Source organism: Rattus norvegicus, chromosome 16, assembly GCF_036323735.1.
Source record: "Rattus norvegicus strain BN/NHsdMcwi chromosome 16, GRCr8, whole genome shotgun sequence".
In the NCBI taxonomy this organism is placed as follows: Eukaryota; Metazoa; Chordata; class Mammalia; order Rodentia; family Muridae; genus Rattus; species Rattus norvegicus.
In genome coordinates, this window is record NC_086034.1 from 33,617,439 (window position 1) to 33,632,398 (window position 14,960).

At 44.7% G+C, this 14,960-nt stretch overlaps 2 protein-coding genes across 7 annotated transcripts in view; one reads left to right on the forward strand and one right to left on the reverse strand.

Moving 5' to 3' along the window:
- The window catches only part of Palld (palladin, cytoskeletal associated protein), a 393,294-nt gene extending 378,496 nt beyond the window's left edge, over nucleotides 1-14,798 (forward strand). For 5 of the 6 annotated variants that reach the window (XM_039094914.2, XM_039094915.2, XM_039094917.2 and 2 more), the window contains 6 exons: nucleotides 850-944; nucleotides 2,723-2,855; nucleotides 7,815-8,022; nucleotides 10,150-10,315; nucleotides 10,856-10,989; nucleotides 12,695-14,798. In XM_039094914.2, coding sequence (XP_038950842.1) covers nucleotides 850-944; nucleotides 2,723-2,855; nucleotides 7,815-8,022; nucleotides 10,150-10,315; nucleotides 10,856-10,989; nucleotides 12,695-12,867 — 909 coding nt within the window. In that variant the 3' untranslated portion in view covers nucleotides 12,868-14,798. Of the gene's footprint in view, nucleotides 1-849; nucleotides 945-2,722; nucleotides 2,856-7,814; nucleotides 8,023-10,149; nucleotides 10,316-10,855; nucleotides 10,990-11,153; nucleotides 11,202-12,694 lie in introns of all 6 variants that reach the window. The other variant, XM_039094916.2, reaches the window with a different exon arrangement.
- Cbr4 (carbonyl reductase 4) overlaps nucleotides 8,296-14,960 on the reverse strand; it is a 69,334-nt gene continuing 62,669 nt past the window's right edge. The window contains exon 5 of the mRNA XM_063275479.1: nucleotides 8,296-11,028. Within this exon, the coding sequence (XP_063131549.1) occupies nucleotides 10,985-11,028 (44 nt within the window). The 3' untranslated portion in view covers nucleotides 8,296-10,984. The remainder of the gene's footprint in view (nucleotides 11,029-14,960) is intronic.

Genomic DNA, 14,960 nt, shown 5'->3' on the forward strand with positions numbered 1-14,960 from the left:
AAGCCAAAAGTCACGGAGCCTAATGACTGATGGCACGTCTGCATCTCATGGCCCCTCTCCTGCTGTTTCTGTTTGGCCAGCATTGGAAGCGAGAAGTAGATCTGCTCATTGGTAGAAGTGGGAGAGGAACTCGTTGATGTTGCTACCTGTGAATAGCGATGAGAAAAGCTGAAACCAACGCCAGAGTGACATCTGGTGACCTATTCCTGTCACCTGGGTCCCTCTAAGAATCGCACGTGTCTCCCTACAACTTGTCGAGTCTACCATTGGCAAACTTCAGAGACAAATACAGCTCTTGATGGGCTAAGCCTTTATCATGTGACACACATGTTCTGCCCATTCCATTGTTCCTAGCGTTTACATTGCGGGCGTGTTTATTTTCAGACACTGCCGGGACGCTCATGCACACACCTCTTACAGGATGCCCGTTTTCATCACACAGGCATCCCTCCCACAAAGCAGTTACACTAAGTGTTACTGAGAAGACCTGAGCGAAAACTAAAATTACTTAATTCTGATCTCAGAATTGGCTCTAACAAGCAGATGTTTGACTGTGAGAACAGAACATCACAAGAGAAAACTATCCTCCCGTCCTACTTTACAGTTTGGCTCCCTGTGTTCTGAAGGCCTTATGTTGCAGATGAACGAGGAGTGTCATTTTGAATGCCATCCTAAAAAGTCTCTTGTCACCTGAATCCTTTCAGCAAATAGTTTTACTGAGGTGACTGGCTTTGGTTACTAGTGGTGCATGGCTGTGAAATAGTGTCTTAGAGAGAACAAGATACAAGACTCGATAGTGTGTGATGGTTAATGTGTTTGCATAATGCCTTCTCCTGGTGTCTCTGACAGGGTCGGGTCAGTTGTACCGGACGGCTGATGGTGCAGGCTGTCAACCAAAGAGGCCGCAGTCCCCGATCTCCCCCAGGTCATCCTCATGCCAGAAGGTATTTCAGATGCTCCTTCCTGGGGGTGCTGGGGGCTGCTTCTCATTTATTTATCGCTGTGAACCGATTGCTACCACAATCATAGGAGGACAGTGGACACAGTGTTAAAGTCTGGGCCTCCTTATTTTGCCTCTTGCATTTTTACAACTAGGAGGGATCAAATACTCGCCAATATGTGTCCAAACGATTCAGCTATACAAGCACTCGTTACTAAGGAGGACACAATTTCTAAAATATGAGACAGTCAAGGTTCAGGACCTGTACCTGGTCCATGAACATGAAAATGCCACCAAATGGAACACGGATGTCCAAACCAACAACAGCTGTGGGGGCTGACAGTCATGCACTGTTGCTACTGTTCTTGAAATCAGCTAGATTTGGTGAGAGTACACTTTAAGTCGCTCTGTTTGACACATAGCACAGTGACACCACAAGTCTTATGGGTAAGATGTGTCCACGTGCTCTAGCAAATGTCTACACCCCAGGCCTATGACGGACGCTGAAACAGTGGCAGATGGATACCAGGCAGGCACTGGGTGCCATTTCTTAATGATATATTTGAATGTTAAAAGGAAAACGGTAAGGCAGCCAGCCAGTCAGCCTGTCATGCTTAGCTGTATTACAGACACAGCATCCCTAAATAGCACTAAATGGAAATTACGGGCCCTGAGTATAGACACTGTTGGTAGAGAGAGAAGCAGAAAAGGTAGCAAGCGTCAAACAAGTGTAGCCAGAATCACCCAGTGACTACCACAGAGCGCTTGCTTCTGACAAGGGCTGAGCATGTGCAGTCGATGGCCAGAACTCACTGTGGCAGTACCAGCTCCCAGGAGCCTAGATCTCTGTCTGTGGCTATAGAGACATGTTTGTGTTATGCCCGTCACTCTGAGTCTTCCTTTTCTACTTCTGTCCAATAAGTAGACTACACCTAGACTTTTCCTTGTCAGTGGCTGCTCAAGACACGCTGTCATCTAGTTAAGCTAGATAAAACAGCCGATCTGACACGGCTGAAAGCCTTATTTCCCCTTTGTTCTGTTTTTTGGTTAAATAGCATTTCTTTTTGTCAGCACTGAGGACTGAACCTAGGGCCTCGTGCCTCTGAGGCAAGCTCTCTCCCACTGAGCTTCAGCCCTGCCTGCGCTCAGCTTTTAAACGTAATCCTCCCAGTGGTTTCTGACAATTTGTTCTCGGCGTCTTGCTCGGTTTCTCAGGCCTTGGCTACCATTACTTTCAGTTCCACTGCTCTGGTAACAAGACATGCAAAGTCTGGGCGGCCCGCACCACCTTCTTTTAAAGCAGAAAAGAAGGCCTTTAGGCATACAAATGAATGAAAAGTTGAACGTGCCCAAGAATGTAATTTGTTTTCCTGGGGAACATGAAAAGGAATTTTGATGAGAGATACATTATGTTTTTATAAAGTGAGACATTGTAATTAGCTACAAAAGTAAAACCATGGTGGGAAGTTAATTTATTTCTATTGAGGAAGAATCAGTAAACAACACGAGCAAAAGCTGCTGTTAATTGTTACAAATTCTAACAAAGGTTTAAAAATGTCTATCTAGGTAAGAATATTCTCAAATACTACCTGCATTTCCGTTTTATGATTATTTTTAGTATTCTGCTAACTGGAGACTTTACTAATTGATCATAAACTTCCAAATGAAGCAAGGTTTGCTCATCCCATTTGGGGTGTGTAAACTCGCACCAGGACCTGCGTCTCCTGTAAATAACTCCTGTGTGCATTGCAGTTATCCACCTCTCCTGTCTCTTGTTTCAAGGCCTCGCTCTCGATCACGGGACAGTGGAGATGAAAATGAGCCCATTCAGGAGCGATTCTTCAGACCTCACTTCCTGCAGGCTCCTGGAGACCTGACGGTTCAGGAAGGCAAGCTCTGCAGGATGGACTGCAAGGTAAGTGTGTCCGGACCTGCTGTAAGAGCCAGCATGAGAGAAATGGACTCCATGTCTATAAACAGTTATCTGATTTCCTTTACTTGTAAACATATGTTAAGTATGTTAACTCTGAACTCTGGGCACCAAACTCCAGGTAATGGCTAGGTCACACTTACTCTCCCGCCTTCTCCCTTCTCCCCTCCTCCCCTCCCCTCTCCCCATTTTCTAGTTACAGTAAATGTGACGAATCTGCCCTGCATCCCCGTCATCAAGTGATCTGATTACCCTTGCTATGGAATTACTTACACTTTTATTCTCCCCCACATGGCTGTATTGCTTGTCTTCTTATAGTAGCTTTTATCCATTAACTCTATTTCAAATTAGCTTGTGTGCCAACAGGTTTCCTTGTGGCATTCTCATACATATTTAGCTTGGTTTTCAGTCCCTGTTCCTTCCCTCCCCTACCTGCCTCCCTGCTGCCACTGATTGTCCCCTCCCTACCAGTTACCCCCCCCACCCCCCAATCCCACCCTCTATCCTTTCCTTTGGGTGTTACTGCCCTAAGCTTTAGCTCTTAAACATGAGTAGTTTTTTAAAATTATTTGGACTCCATCTGCTGGTTCTCTCTGGGATTGCAGGACAGGAAAAATGGCTTGTAGAGTTTGGTAGAGAGGTTTGAAAAAAAAATGCTGTTAATGTACATTTCATGGCTCACAACCAAACATGAGGCAGAACTTGGGGAATCCCACAGAAGAAAGGGAGGAAAAATTGTAGGGGCCAGAAGGATCGAGGACTCCTGGAGAATACAGCCCACAGAATCAACTAAGCAGGGCACACAGGGGCTCAAAGAAACACAAGTGACAATCATGGGGTCTATATGGGCCTGAGATAGGTCTTTGCATATTTACTATGGTTGTGTTCCTCAGTGTTCTTGAGGGACCCCTAACAGTGGGAGTGGGGGACATCTCTCTGACTCTCTCACCTCCTTTTGGGACCCTTTTCCTCCTACTGGGTTACCCCGTCAGCCCATCATGAGGGTATGCGCCTACCCATGCTGTAACTCGTTATGCTGTATTCAGTTGTTATCCCTTGGAGCCCTGCTTTTTCTCTGAGGGGAAATGGATCTGGGGGAGAAAAAAGGCAGGGAGAGGGATTGGGGGGAGTGGAGGGAGGAAAACTGGGATGTAATACATGGGAGAAAAATAAATGACAAGAGAGTAAGCTTCATGGATATTCACGTGACACTGCTAATGTGTCGCAAAGAAGAATACACATTGACATTTCTACAACAGGCCATAGCTGTTCCCTTAATTCATTTTGAAGCCATCGCCCTTGAAGATGGACGTGTAGAAAGTATGACTCCTTTATCAATACGAAAGCGAATGTGACTTTAAGAGAGGTTTTGCCAATGACCACAAGATGGGAGAACCGTCTGTGTTCCTTCCTTCTGAGTAGGGGATGGGGGTGCCTTATCCCAATCCTAAAAGTTTACGTTGAAGCCATCTTAATTTACTTGATTACTCTTTCTTTTCAAGTAAATTTGGTCTTCTAAGAACACACAGAAAAGAATAAATGTATTCTTTAAAATAACTTAGCTTTTAAGGTAGCATTTTTTAAGGTACATCTCAGAGTATAAAACACAAGTTGAATGTCAATGCATTTACTTCATTTTTAGTCAAAAACTAATCTGTGAGGGGGGCCGACATGGTGGCTCATGCCTTTGATCCTAGCAGTGAGAACGTGGAGGCAGGTGGATGGCTGGGACATTGAGGCAGGCCTGGTCTACATAATGAATTCCAGGACAACCGTACCATGATCCTGTCACAAACAAACAAACATAGCATAGCCCTGTCACAACCTGTGTCCTGAAATGCAGGACAACCAGGGTACATAGCCTTACCCTGTTGCAGATAGATAGATAGATAGATAGATAGATAGATAGATAGATAGATGATTAGATAGATAGATAGATAGATAGATAGATAGATAGATAGATAGATAGATAGATTTAGCATTCACTTCTTGGGGCCTGGTAAGATAGCTCAGTCCCTAAATTGTCTGCTGCTCATACACAAGGGCTTGAGTTCAGATTTCTCCAACCCCCACAGAGAAGGCTGGTGCTGCATAACCCACTGCTGGTGGGGGAGGTAGACACAGTTGACCCTAGAGCTCACCCAGGCAGTGCAGCCAACCAGTGAGCTCTTCCTTCTCTCAAAGGAAGCTGCTCTCTTCTCAAAAATGAGGTGCATGAGCACACGAGTGCACAGGAACATGTGCACGCGCATTACACAGGAATTCATATGTTAGAACTACCATGTGATCCACAGGAGATGCAGTCATGAGCCACAGATGTGTGCCCTCATATCACTCACGGTATCTGAAATACACAGTCAACTTAAGTGCCCTGCAGCAGATAGACAGACATCAGAACACTCCATGACCTCACGTACCTGTCACTTCCTGTAGCATCTAAAGGACCTTCACGGTGGAGGAGTTAAACCATGCTTACTGAGGGCTAGCAGAGCAGGATTGGGAAACTGTCTGTCACAGCTACAAATGTCAGTCAATCAGGAGAAATCCGTTGTTCAGTGTGGTGCTTGTTACCAAGCCATCAAACACATGACAGTTCCTGCCACACCAAGAAAGGAAGGAAGGAAGGAAGGAAGGAAGGAAGGAAGGAAGGAAGGAAGGAAGGATGGCAGACAAGCACGTGAGAGGATGGATGTGCTGCTTGGCTCAATGTCATCATTCTACAATGTGTGCACGTTCTAGGGTGTCATGTATGCAAAATATACAAACTAAAATTTTTGGGTTTGCCCGCCTTCTAAATAAATACGTTGTTTTAAATTAGTTCATAAATATAACCTATATGATGGAATTTCCAGGCAACAAAGGAAATGATGATATTCTGAGGTAGTTGCTAACTGCACGTTTAAAAACAGAATTGTAGGCAGGTGTGGTGGCACACACCTTACTCCCAGCCCTCAGATGGCAGGGACAGGTGGCTCTTTGGGAATCCCGGACCAGCCTGATATAAGCCAGTTAGCGTTGCATTTCAGAAAAACAGGGAAAGGAAAGAGAGGTAAGAAAAATGTGTATTTTTAAAAATGTGTACTGCATTTCATAGGAGAACAATTAGAGCAAGTCAGATTAATTTTAAAACATAAGTATGTAGCAAGGGTGGGTGTGGCTGATGGGCTGATATGTAGCACCCTGATAGCTACAATGTTGCTCTAAACAGTGACATAAATGTCCTTTCATCTCCGCCTCTAAAAAATATTGAGAATTAAAATAATCATGACTTGAGCTCACTACAATGATAAAGAAAATATGGAAGTCAGTGGGTTTGCTGGCACAGGCCTGTAATCCCAGCATTAAGAAGAGAAACTTGAAGGATCACAAAATCAAAGGCATTTTTGGCTACATAATAAATTCGACCCCAGCCTGGGCCACATGAAACCCTGTCCCAAAAACAGGAGGAGAAGAAAACGTGCGTCCTGCCACGTGAATGGACACTGCACACTGCTACGTACTTCCAAGGAAATTTCAGTGTACTGCAGCCCCTGCGGTGCATTCCCAGGCACTAACCTTCCCTCTGCAGTAAGCCTGCAGGGTAGGAACTCTTAACGCGTGATAGATGCCAAGTGTGTGCTTCTCTCTGCCTTCTGCTCATGGATCAAGAGCACAGACTGCTCAGACTGTGGAGACCTTCAGTTCCTGAGACCATACTGTGCTGTGCTCTCCTCACTGACTCACTGGGAGAGCTGGGGTGACGAAAACAGGGCGTGCTCTCTTTGCTTGAGTAACGCTGCCCCCTGGATGAGTGTCCTGTTTTGAAAGAACCCGGTCAATGCCTTCCTGTACTAGGGCCACAGATCCTGCTTGTCCATTGTCAAACCCAGAAAAGTGGGAGCAAGCTATAGACTCCCCAGGACCAGGAGCCCAGTCAGGACTACCTTTTATATTTCTGTACCACCTCTAATGTCTTCCCCTCAGGGAGAGGATGCATGTGGAGAGCTGGGGACACACAGTATACTGCCCTCAGAAATCACTTCCTCACTGCTACTGCCCTTTCGAAATCCCATCCCTTTAACCCATGATTTAATTGCACTTTTCCCCTATGTTCCCCAGATGTGACTACATGTGTACGAGACACCTTGTTGGTAGTAGTAATGCGTACTTGCCACGGGGCAGAATGGACTGTATGAGTGCTACAGAGAAACCATTTTATAATCCAGCCATTTGATGATTGTTTTATAATCCAGTAATCTTTGGGTAGCAGAATATATCACTTCCCACTAGTAGAGTAGGAGGAAGGAGGGATATCAAAAGTCTTCCTTAATTCTCTTCTCTAAAATCAAGGGCAGCCCTATAAAAAGCCAGCAGATGGCCACTGTCCCTTCCTTCAGCAGTGTGCTGCGGTTCTAGCAATTCAGTTCAGCACAACAGCCACTCTCTTCAGACTTCAGGATGTCTCCATTGTGATGCTAATTTGTCTGACTTTCTGCATGATTTCAAACTGCCCTTGTTATTCACTTTCAAGGATTATAAAATAGTAGGTCTGTGTGCTGATGGCCGCATTAACTCATATCTCCATGGTGATGTCCACTCCTTGACAGGAAGCTTCCCAGCTGAGTGTTATTGTTATAAAGGTTGCACCTCCCATGTTTCCAAAGAGCTCAGAGCCCGATGCCATCCTCGCCTGGAAATGCTTATAGTATTAGGTGAGGCAAGAAGATGACAGAAATATGTTTAAATCCCCATTTTACTTATCTCGGGATGGTTCTATAAGAGGTGTTTAGAAGTGAACCTCCAAGTGCTTCTGGAAACCATGGGAAGTTCTCATGAACCAGAGGGTAACATGAGAAAGCCATTGTCCGTGCTACCAAAGGAAGGCCGAACTGGTGCTGGATCCGTAACTCTTGGTCATTTGATTGTTTTACTATTGGAGAAATTCATGACTCCTTTCCGGTTTAGGTCAGTGGATTACCAACCCCAGATCTCAGCTGGCAACTAGACGGAAAGCCCATCCGCCCTGACAGTGCTCACAAGATGCTGGTCCGTGAGAATGGGGTGCACTCCCTCATTATAGAGCCAGTCACGTCCCGGGACGCAGGCATCTACACCTGCATCGCCACCAACAGAGCAGGCCAGAACTCATTTAACCTGGAGCTTGTGGTTGCTGGTAGGTGGCCATGATCCCTCATCGACGAAACAAGCTAGATGACACAGAAACGGATTCTCTGTCATTAAATAATGCAGGAAATAACTCGAAATGGTGACAGAGCAGATTGTGTCACTGAGAATAGCCATTATAATTTATCTTTTTGTTCTCCCACGACCTGGCAAAGAAGGGATTTGGGCAGCTCACCTTTATGTGACTGTGACAGGCCTAGTGTTTCACAGGGATAGAGTGACTGACAAACAGGCTTCAAGAACTTTCGAGACAATATAGCCATTTCAGAGTTCAAAAACTTTAATAATGTTGCATCTATACACAAATCAGTATCAATAAACTCTGCTTTCTAAGCGGTACTGTAAGTAGGCAGTGTTAGTATCATTACAGGAAGTTAGATTCTTTGAGAAACCTTGAATGAAAAGACACTCATGGGAAGGTTCATCCCTCCCCTTGGAGTAAGGAAGAATTCTGACGGTCTGACCTCTTGCTATCACAAAGCCTGCCAAAGCATAGTGTCTGTCTCTTAAAGCTTGACTGACAGTGCACATCATATGCATTATCTTGGCTAGGCCTCCCATTGGCCCTGCGAAATAATCAGGGGTCTCTGGGGTCCTCCTTAGTAAGCCAAAATTAGGCTCAAGACAGCCTCTTGCCAACACTGTGAATTACTTAGCTCAAGCAAGGGCCAATGAGAGTAAAACCCAGGAGGTCTTGGTTATAAAATCCAGGGTGAGAGCTCTAATAACAGAACCAATGTGTTTCCCCGAACACCTTGGGAAATGTCTGGGCGATGCCATCATCTTAACCATGCTTTTGAATGTTGTGCAAAGTCCTCCATCTGCCCACATGCTAGCTTTGGGTTCCCTCATTTCTCTAAGCTCAAAAGATAATGTTCCTTTTTCTCCTATTAAATGTACCCATACGTCTTATCTGCCCATCAGGACAAGACTTAAGGATCCCAAAACCAGATGTTTGGGCTTGCACCAGCTCTCCTGCCAGTGAGCACTATCAGGGATCACAGCCTCTACCATCAGATTAGTTTGTGCATTGCTAGCTGTGTTTAATGGCAGCCTTAGTATTACTGCTCCAACTGCTTACCAGTGATAGCACGTGCTGCTTGCAGCACTGCTGTGCACCCGGCTGCCATGCTGCCTGTGCAGAACTTCTTAAGCATCTTCCTGTTTAATCCCTCAAAGGGCTGTGGCATGTTATGGTCCCCACTGGTTGAGACATCTATGGTCTGTTTGCCAGCGGTGACACAACTCTAACACAGAAACTAATGTCTGATGGCAGGGTCCTGATTCATGTTAGTGTGCAGGAAGATGTGTATCCTTAGATTCGTTGTTGAGAGCGTGCAGGAAATTAAACCTTGTTCTTTCTCTGAAATTGCTTCTATCAGTGACCTGAGAAATTAGTGTCCCATTAGCTGATAATGTTCATATTATTAACAATAAGTTTTGACTTAAAAAAACTAAGTAATAAAGTCCTGTAAGATAATCATAAAGGTGTCTTCTTTACAGGCGCCTTTCAAAGAATACAAGTTAGAATTTATAATTTACAGGCTGTGCATCCTTAATTTATCATTATCTAGAATTCCCTAGAGTTATCTAGAATCTAGATAATTATCTAAAATTAGGTAAACATACCTTTCCTGTATGTATTTCCCCCAACCCTTTAAATCCTGTGGTATGTCTCATCCCACTATGAGTTCCTCCGAATTTTAAATCTTCAGAAATAAGCATTTCAGGTGGCAGCCAGGGAATCCTAGTTCTGAAACAGTCAGCACCACTAGGTGGCAGCAGTAGGTCAGGCCTGCGCGCTCCCGCTGACTTAATTAGAGCAAAGCTCTCGCAGCTGCTAGCGATGACTGACTCTCTGAGGCCTGTCAGGCGGGCATTCTGAGGAGCAGATGGCTGGGGCACTATGCGGGCCTATCAGTCTTGAATTAATTGAGGAAATAGCGTGAGTGGAACGAAGCGTACAGACCTTTGCTTGAGGGGAGGGCTAACCTCTTACCACCTGATGTGAAAAACACTATGGTAAAAGAGCTACTCAATCTTTCTGGAGCTCCCCAGTTCCTTGCAGTGACCCTTTGTATGCCACTAACTGATAATTCATCTCATGTTCCCTTAGCTAAAGAAGCACACAAGGCCCCTGTGTTTATCGAGAAGCTGCAAAACACGGGGGTTGCCGATGGGTACCCCGTGCGGCTGGAATGCCGCGTTTCGGGGGTGCCGCCACCTCAGATATTCTGGAAGAAAGAAAATGAATCGCTCACTCACAGCACTGATCGAGTGAGGTAAGACTGCACAGTGGTTTCATCTACCCCATAGCTTGCGCAGACCCGGGGCTAGACGGTACATCAGAGACTGCTTGCAGATCGGTGAGCGGAGAAGCCACGTTAGCACCGATGAGCAAGACGAGAGTCACATGTCGTCCAAATGTCGGCTTAAGCTTTAGAAGAGGGCAATTTTGGTATGTGACCAAGTCGATTCGGACTTAACCTGGTTGCATTTTTGAAAATGCGTATATCAAAAGGAAAAGATGGGTTCATTTGCTCCCACGGCTGCAGCCCAGTCAGTGGTTTTGTTAAAAAAAAAAAAAAAAAAAAAGGCAGGTCTTCCCTCAGGAATTGGTGCAGGGATTTATCTGCCCTCTTGAGGTCTGCTCCGCTCCCCCATTAACTTAATGGGGTGAGCTGCCTCTCTGGAATAAGTATGGCCCTATTATCTGCTCCCCGCACAATTCCATTTCTAATGACCTAATTAAAAATGATGCTTTATATCCAAAGCCACTTTTTTAAAATGTAGAGCCCTAATGACTTTATCTCTCCCTGCAGCATGCACCAGGATAATCATGGCTACATCTGCCTGCTCATTCAGGGAGCAACAAAAGAAGACGCTGGGTGGTATACCGTGTCCGCCAAGAACGAAGCAGGCATCGTGTCCTGTACTGCCAGGCTGGATGTCTACAGTGAGTGCTGCCTCGTCTCATCTCCATGCGTCGCACACCCTGAAGGATGAAGAATTAGATATGGGAGTGATGTGCACATTGCTCTAAGCTTTATAGTCTAAGCTGATACACCAGGATTTTACTTGCCAAAAACATTCATATTACTCTTTCTCTTTCTGTTATAGTTTCCCGACATTAATAGTGAAACCCCCTCCGGGAGAACAGACACCCAAGTATCACCAGGGTCTTTGATTGATTAGCGAGATGTGCATGTTGGTTTCTTAGGCTGGCTGATCAGCTGTGTCTCTCTCACATCAGCATCCATAGGGTTAACATAAAGGCATTTGCATTTTTGCCATTTTCTTATTTGTGTATTCTGCAAGTGGCTGTCTCTAACCATTTCTTCCTGGATCATAGTCCTTCCCCGTCCTGCTGTAGTCTTAACCTGTGTACCTTGGTTCTGGAGTGTGTGCTTAACTTAGCTAAGCGCTTCTCTCATTGATGTATCTTAAGCAGCTCTTGGCCGTGGACTCTTGAAGGGGTGTGTGTGTGTGTGTGTGTGTGTGTGTGTGTGTGTGTGTGTGTGTTTGTATACATGGCATCCTAAATTTTTAAAAAAACCTACCAACTCAGTTTCAAGACTACAACAGAATTATATGATCCATTGCTATAAGAAAAAACACCAGAAAATATTGTTTTAATTCCAAATTTTACCTCTGCTTAAGAAAGTAATAGCCTTTTGAAACCTTCCCAGATGTCTGGTTCTCTTCCTTTTATTAATGTTAAAGTCTATCTAGACTTCCTAACTGTGACTATTGTTAAAGAAAAAGGAAGAAAGATAGGACAGATGGGAAGCTTATCAACTGTTTTGAGACTTCCCAATGCTGCAGGTACTAGAAGAACAAAACCTTCTGTATTGCCTGGCTTCACAGTCCCACGGCCACAGACAGTGACTTGTGGTGCCTGTAAGTACACTGCAGAAGTGCCTGTACACGACCCACATGTCTGCCAGGGCTGTACACTCCTGTACACATTCGAGGCCCTGAGAGATGGCTCGGCAGATAAGAGCACTGCCTGTTCTAGCCAGAGACTCAGGCTCAGTTCCCAGCTCTCACATGACAGCTCCTAGTTGTGGACTACCAGGGCAATCTGGCACCTTCCCAGGCACCGAGAACATACTCAGTGCACATACACATAGGCAACACACACACACACACACACACACACACACACACACACACAAAGGCGCATATATATATATACACACATATATATATATAATCACCAAAACACTCACACCAAGAATGCACATATATATAGGCAGAACACACACACACACACACACACACACACACACACACACACACAGTCACCAGGAACATGCTCACTGCACATGCATACATGCAGGCAAAGCACTCACATATATAAAAAATAAAATTTTTAAAAAAGTGTACGTACCCAATATGTATCAAAAGTCAGTTTTGTGTGTGTGCCTTTTTGTTTTTAGAGACGGGTTATTGCTCTGCAACTCAGGCTGGCCTATAACTCACTGTGCAAGCCAAGCTGACCTCAAACATCGGTAATCTGCCTCAGCCTCCCAAGTGCTGAGATTGGGAGTGTAAGCCACCAGGCTCTGTCCAAAAGACAGCGTGTGTTTACTTAAACCTCTCAGGGATTTCCAAGCATATCTTTGCTAAACGTCGTCATTTGCTCTCTTTCTTTGTAGCCCAGTGGCATCAGCAGCCACAGACCACCAAGCCAAAAAAAGTACGGCCCTCAGCCAGTCGCTATGCAGCCCTTTCGGACCAGGGACTAGACATCAAAGCCGCTTTCCAGCCTGAAGCCAGCCCATCTCACCTGACACTGAACAGCGGCTTGGTAGAAAGTGAAGACCTGTGATCGGCGCCCATGTTGAAGCTGAAAACTGAACGCCATTGCTTCGACCAGCCTACTCCGCTGTCACATTATGTGAAAGGCAGAAGTATACTGTCGACTTACGAAGTTAAAAAAAAAAACAAAACACCAAAATCATATTTTTCTTACTTAATAGAGAGTCTAAGTAGGTGATGCTTATAGAAATGTACACATTGCACAGAAAACTCACATTTATTGTCCAGTTTAAGACTTTTGGAACTGCTGTGATTAAAATGGTCTGAAATGCCAAAATGCCAAAAGAAACCAACTGTTCAGAGGTAACCACAATGTATGTTATCTCTAAGTGCCTTTAAGCACAAGGTATAGGTGCTACAGCATGGCAGTGTGAATGTTTGACAGATACAGTGACTTTGAAGCGCAGTGTCTACAGATGGCCCCAGTGAACCGCGTGCAATATGGAGGGACGAGAAAGAGAAGGGAGGGGAAGTCAGTCCTAGGAAATGCCTTGCCTTTGCAAACTGCTTGTGTTACATGGGAAAGGAGGAAATCCTTGCCTTAAGTTCCATTCATATCAGTTTTCCTTGTATGTTACCTTAGCTAACTTACAATCTGTGTTGAATAAAGGGTCACCTTAAACTTAAAGGGTTCCGGAGAAAACAGAGTTATATTACAGTCCATTCCACAAGAGGCATCCAAACCACGACCAAGGCAGGTAGCATTTAGAGGAGGCAGGTTTGGAAGGCATGAGGGGAAGGAAGGAATTGCTACCCACATGGGGATCTCATATCCATTTAGATGAATGCATCAGGGCCAGGTCAGGCTTCTTTCTTTGGTTTTCCTCTAAACCTTAAAAACATAGGTGCAGAAAACACTGCGGTTAACCAGTCAAGGACTCTAGGGGAACACCCAGAAGTCTGGAGCGTGTGTGTGGTAGAGACTTCCCTGTAGCTCAAGGGTGTAGTAGTTGATGATGTTAGTATGTAGAGCAAGTTGGACATGGTTGAGGTGGCAGGGGTGGCATATGAGAAGTAGACAGAAGGGTCTAGTCTGCCTAAGGGAGAAAGAGACTTGAGAGACAAAAACAAAAACAAGAGTGTGCTACAACGAACTTCTTTTCCATTGGCACTAGAGGGGCTGGGTGGAAATTTCGAGTTCCCGTCACCCCCTGGCTCCATGGAATCTAGCCTTAGGAGAGGGCCAGGCTCTGAGCATCTGTAAGGCCAGCTGCAAAGACTGCTTTTGGAATGCACGATTCTGCATCAGCTAAACTGAGTTGAATCTGACCAGACTTGATGACTTTAAGTCGGAACCAATTTTTTTTCTTTTTTTAAGTGAGAGAAAATAATTTGGCCTGATAGTGTAATACATGAGGCTTTAAAGGTACTTTGCTATGAAAAGAAAACACTGTGTTTGTTCCTCATCAAAACCTATCTATTGTTCATTATTTATAAAGGTGTTGAACTTTCTTAGCTCAGTTACTCAAGTCATACATAGTTCTTAAAACAATTTTATATCTGTAACCACCCCGTATTCTTTGTAATACTGCTTCACATGGTACAGCTTTCTACTTTTGTAAGAACACCAACCAAACAAGTTTTAGCAGGTTTGAACACTGGGGGGGGAGGGGCAGATGTTCTGTGTAGTGTGGTACAAGTCTCTGACCACATACACATTGCTAGTGGGGGATTTAAATTACTCATGGACCTCTCTCTGTTGTACAATTTCAGCCTATATCATATCAGAATTGCCAAGTTTTTCTGAATGTGACTTTTTTTTTTTTTTTTTTTTTTTTTGCTAATTTGCTGGGCTTGGGATTAACTCGCATTCTTTTGCCACCTTTTATGTTGTATTTATGAAAAAACAAAAAAACAAAAAAAAGGTAGTACCATACTTTGGATTGTTGTGCTGTTGTAATATGGACTTAACATCAATAAATAAATATTTAACAGATGGCAGTTGACCCTTGTGGTGTTGGTTCTATTGCCACTGTAACACACCAGCAGAGTGGGAAGCTTCAGATTTCTGTGTCGTCCGAGTCAGGTAGGTCAGAAGTTGGACATGAAAGGGCAAGTTCCAGTTCGCCGGGTCACAGGCGGCAATCTTCCCTGGTGCCTTAG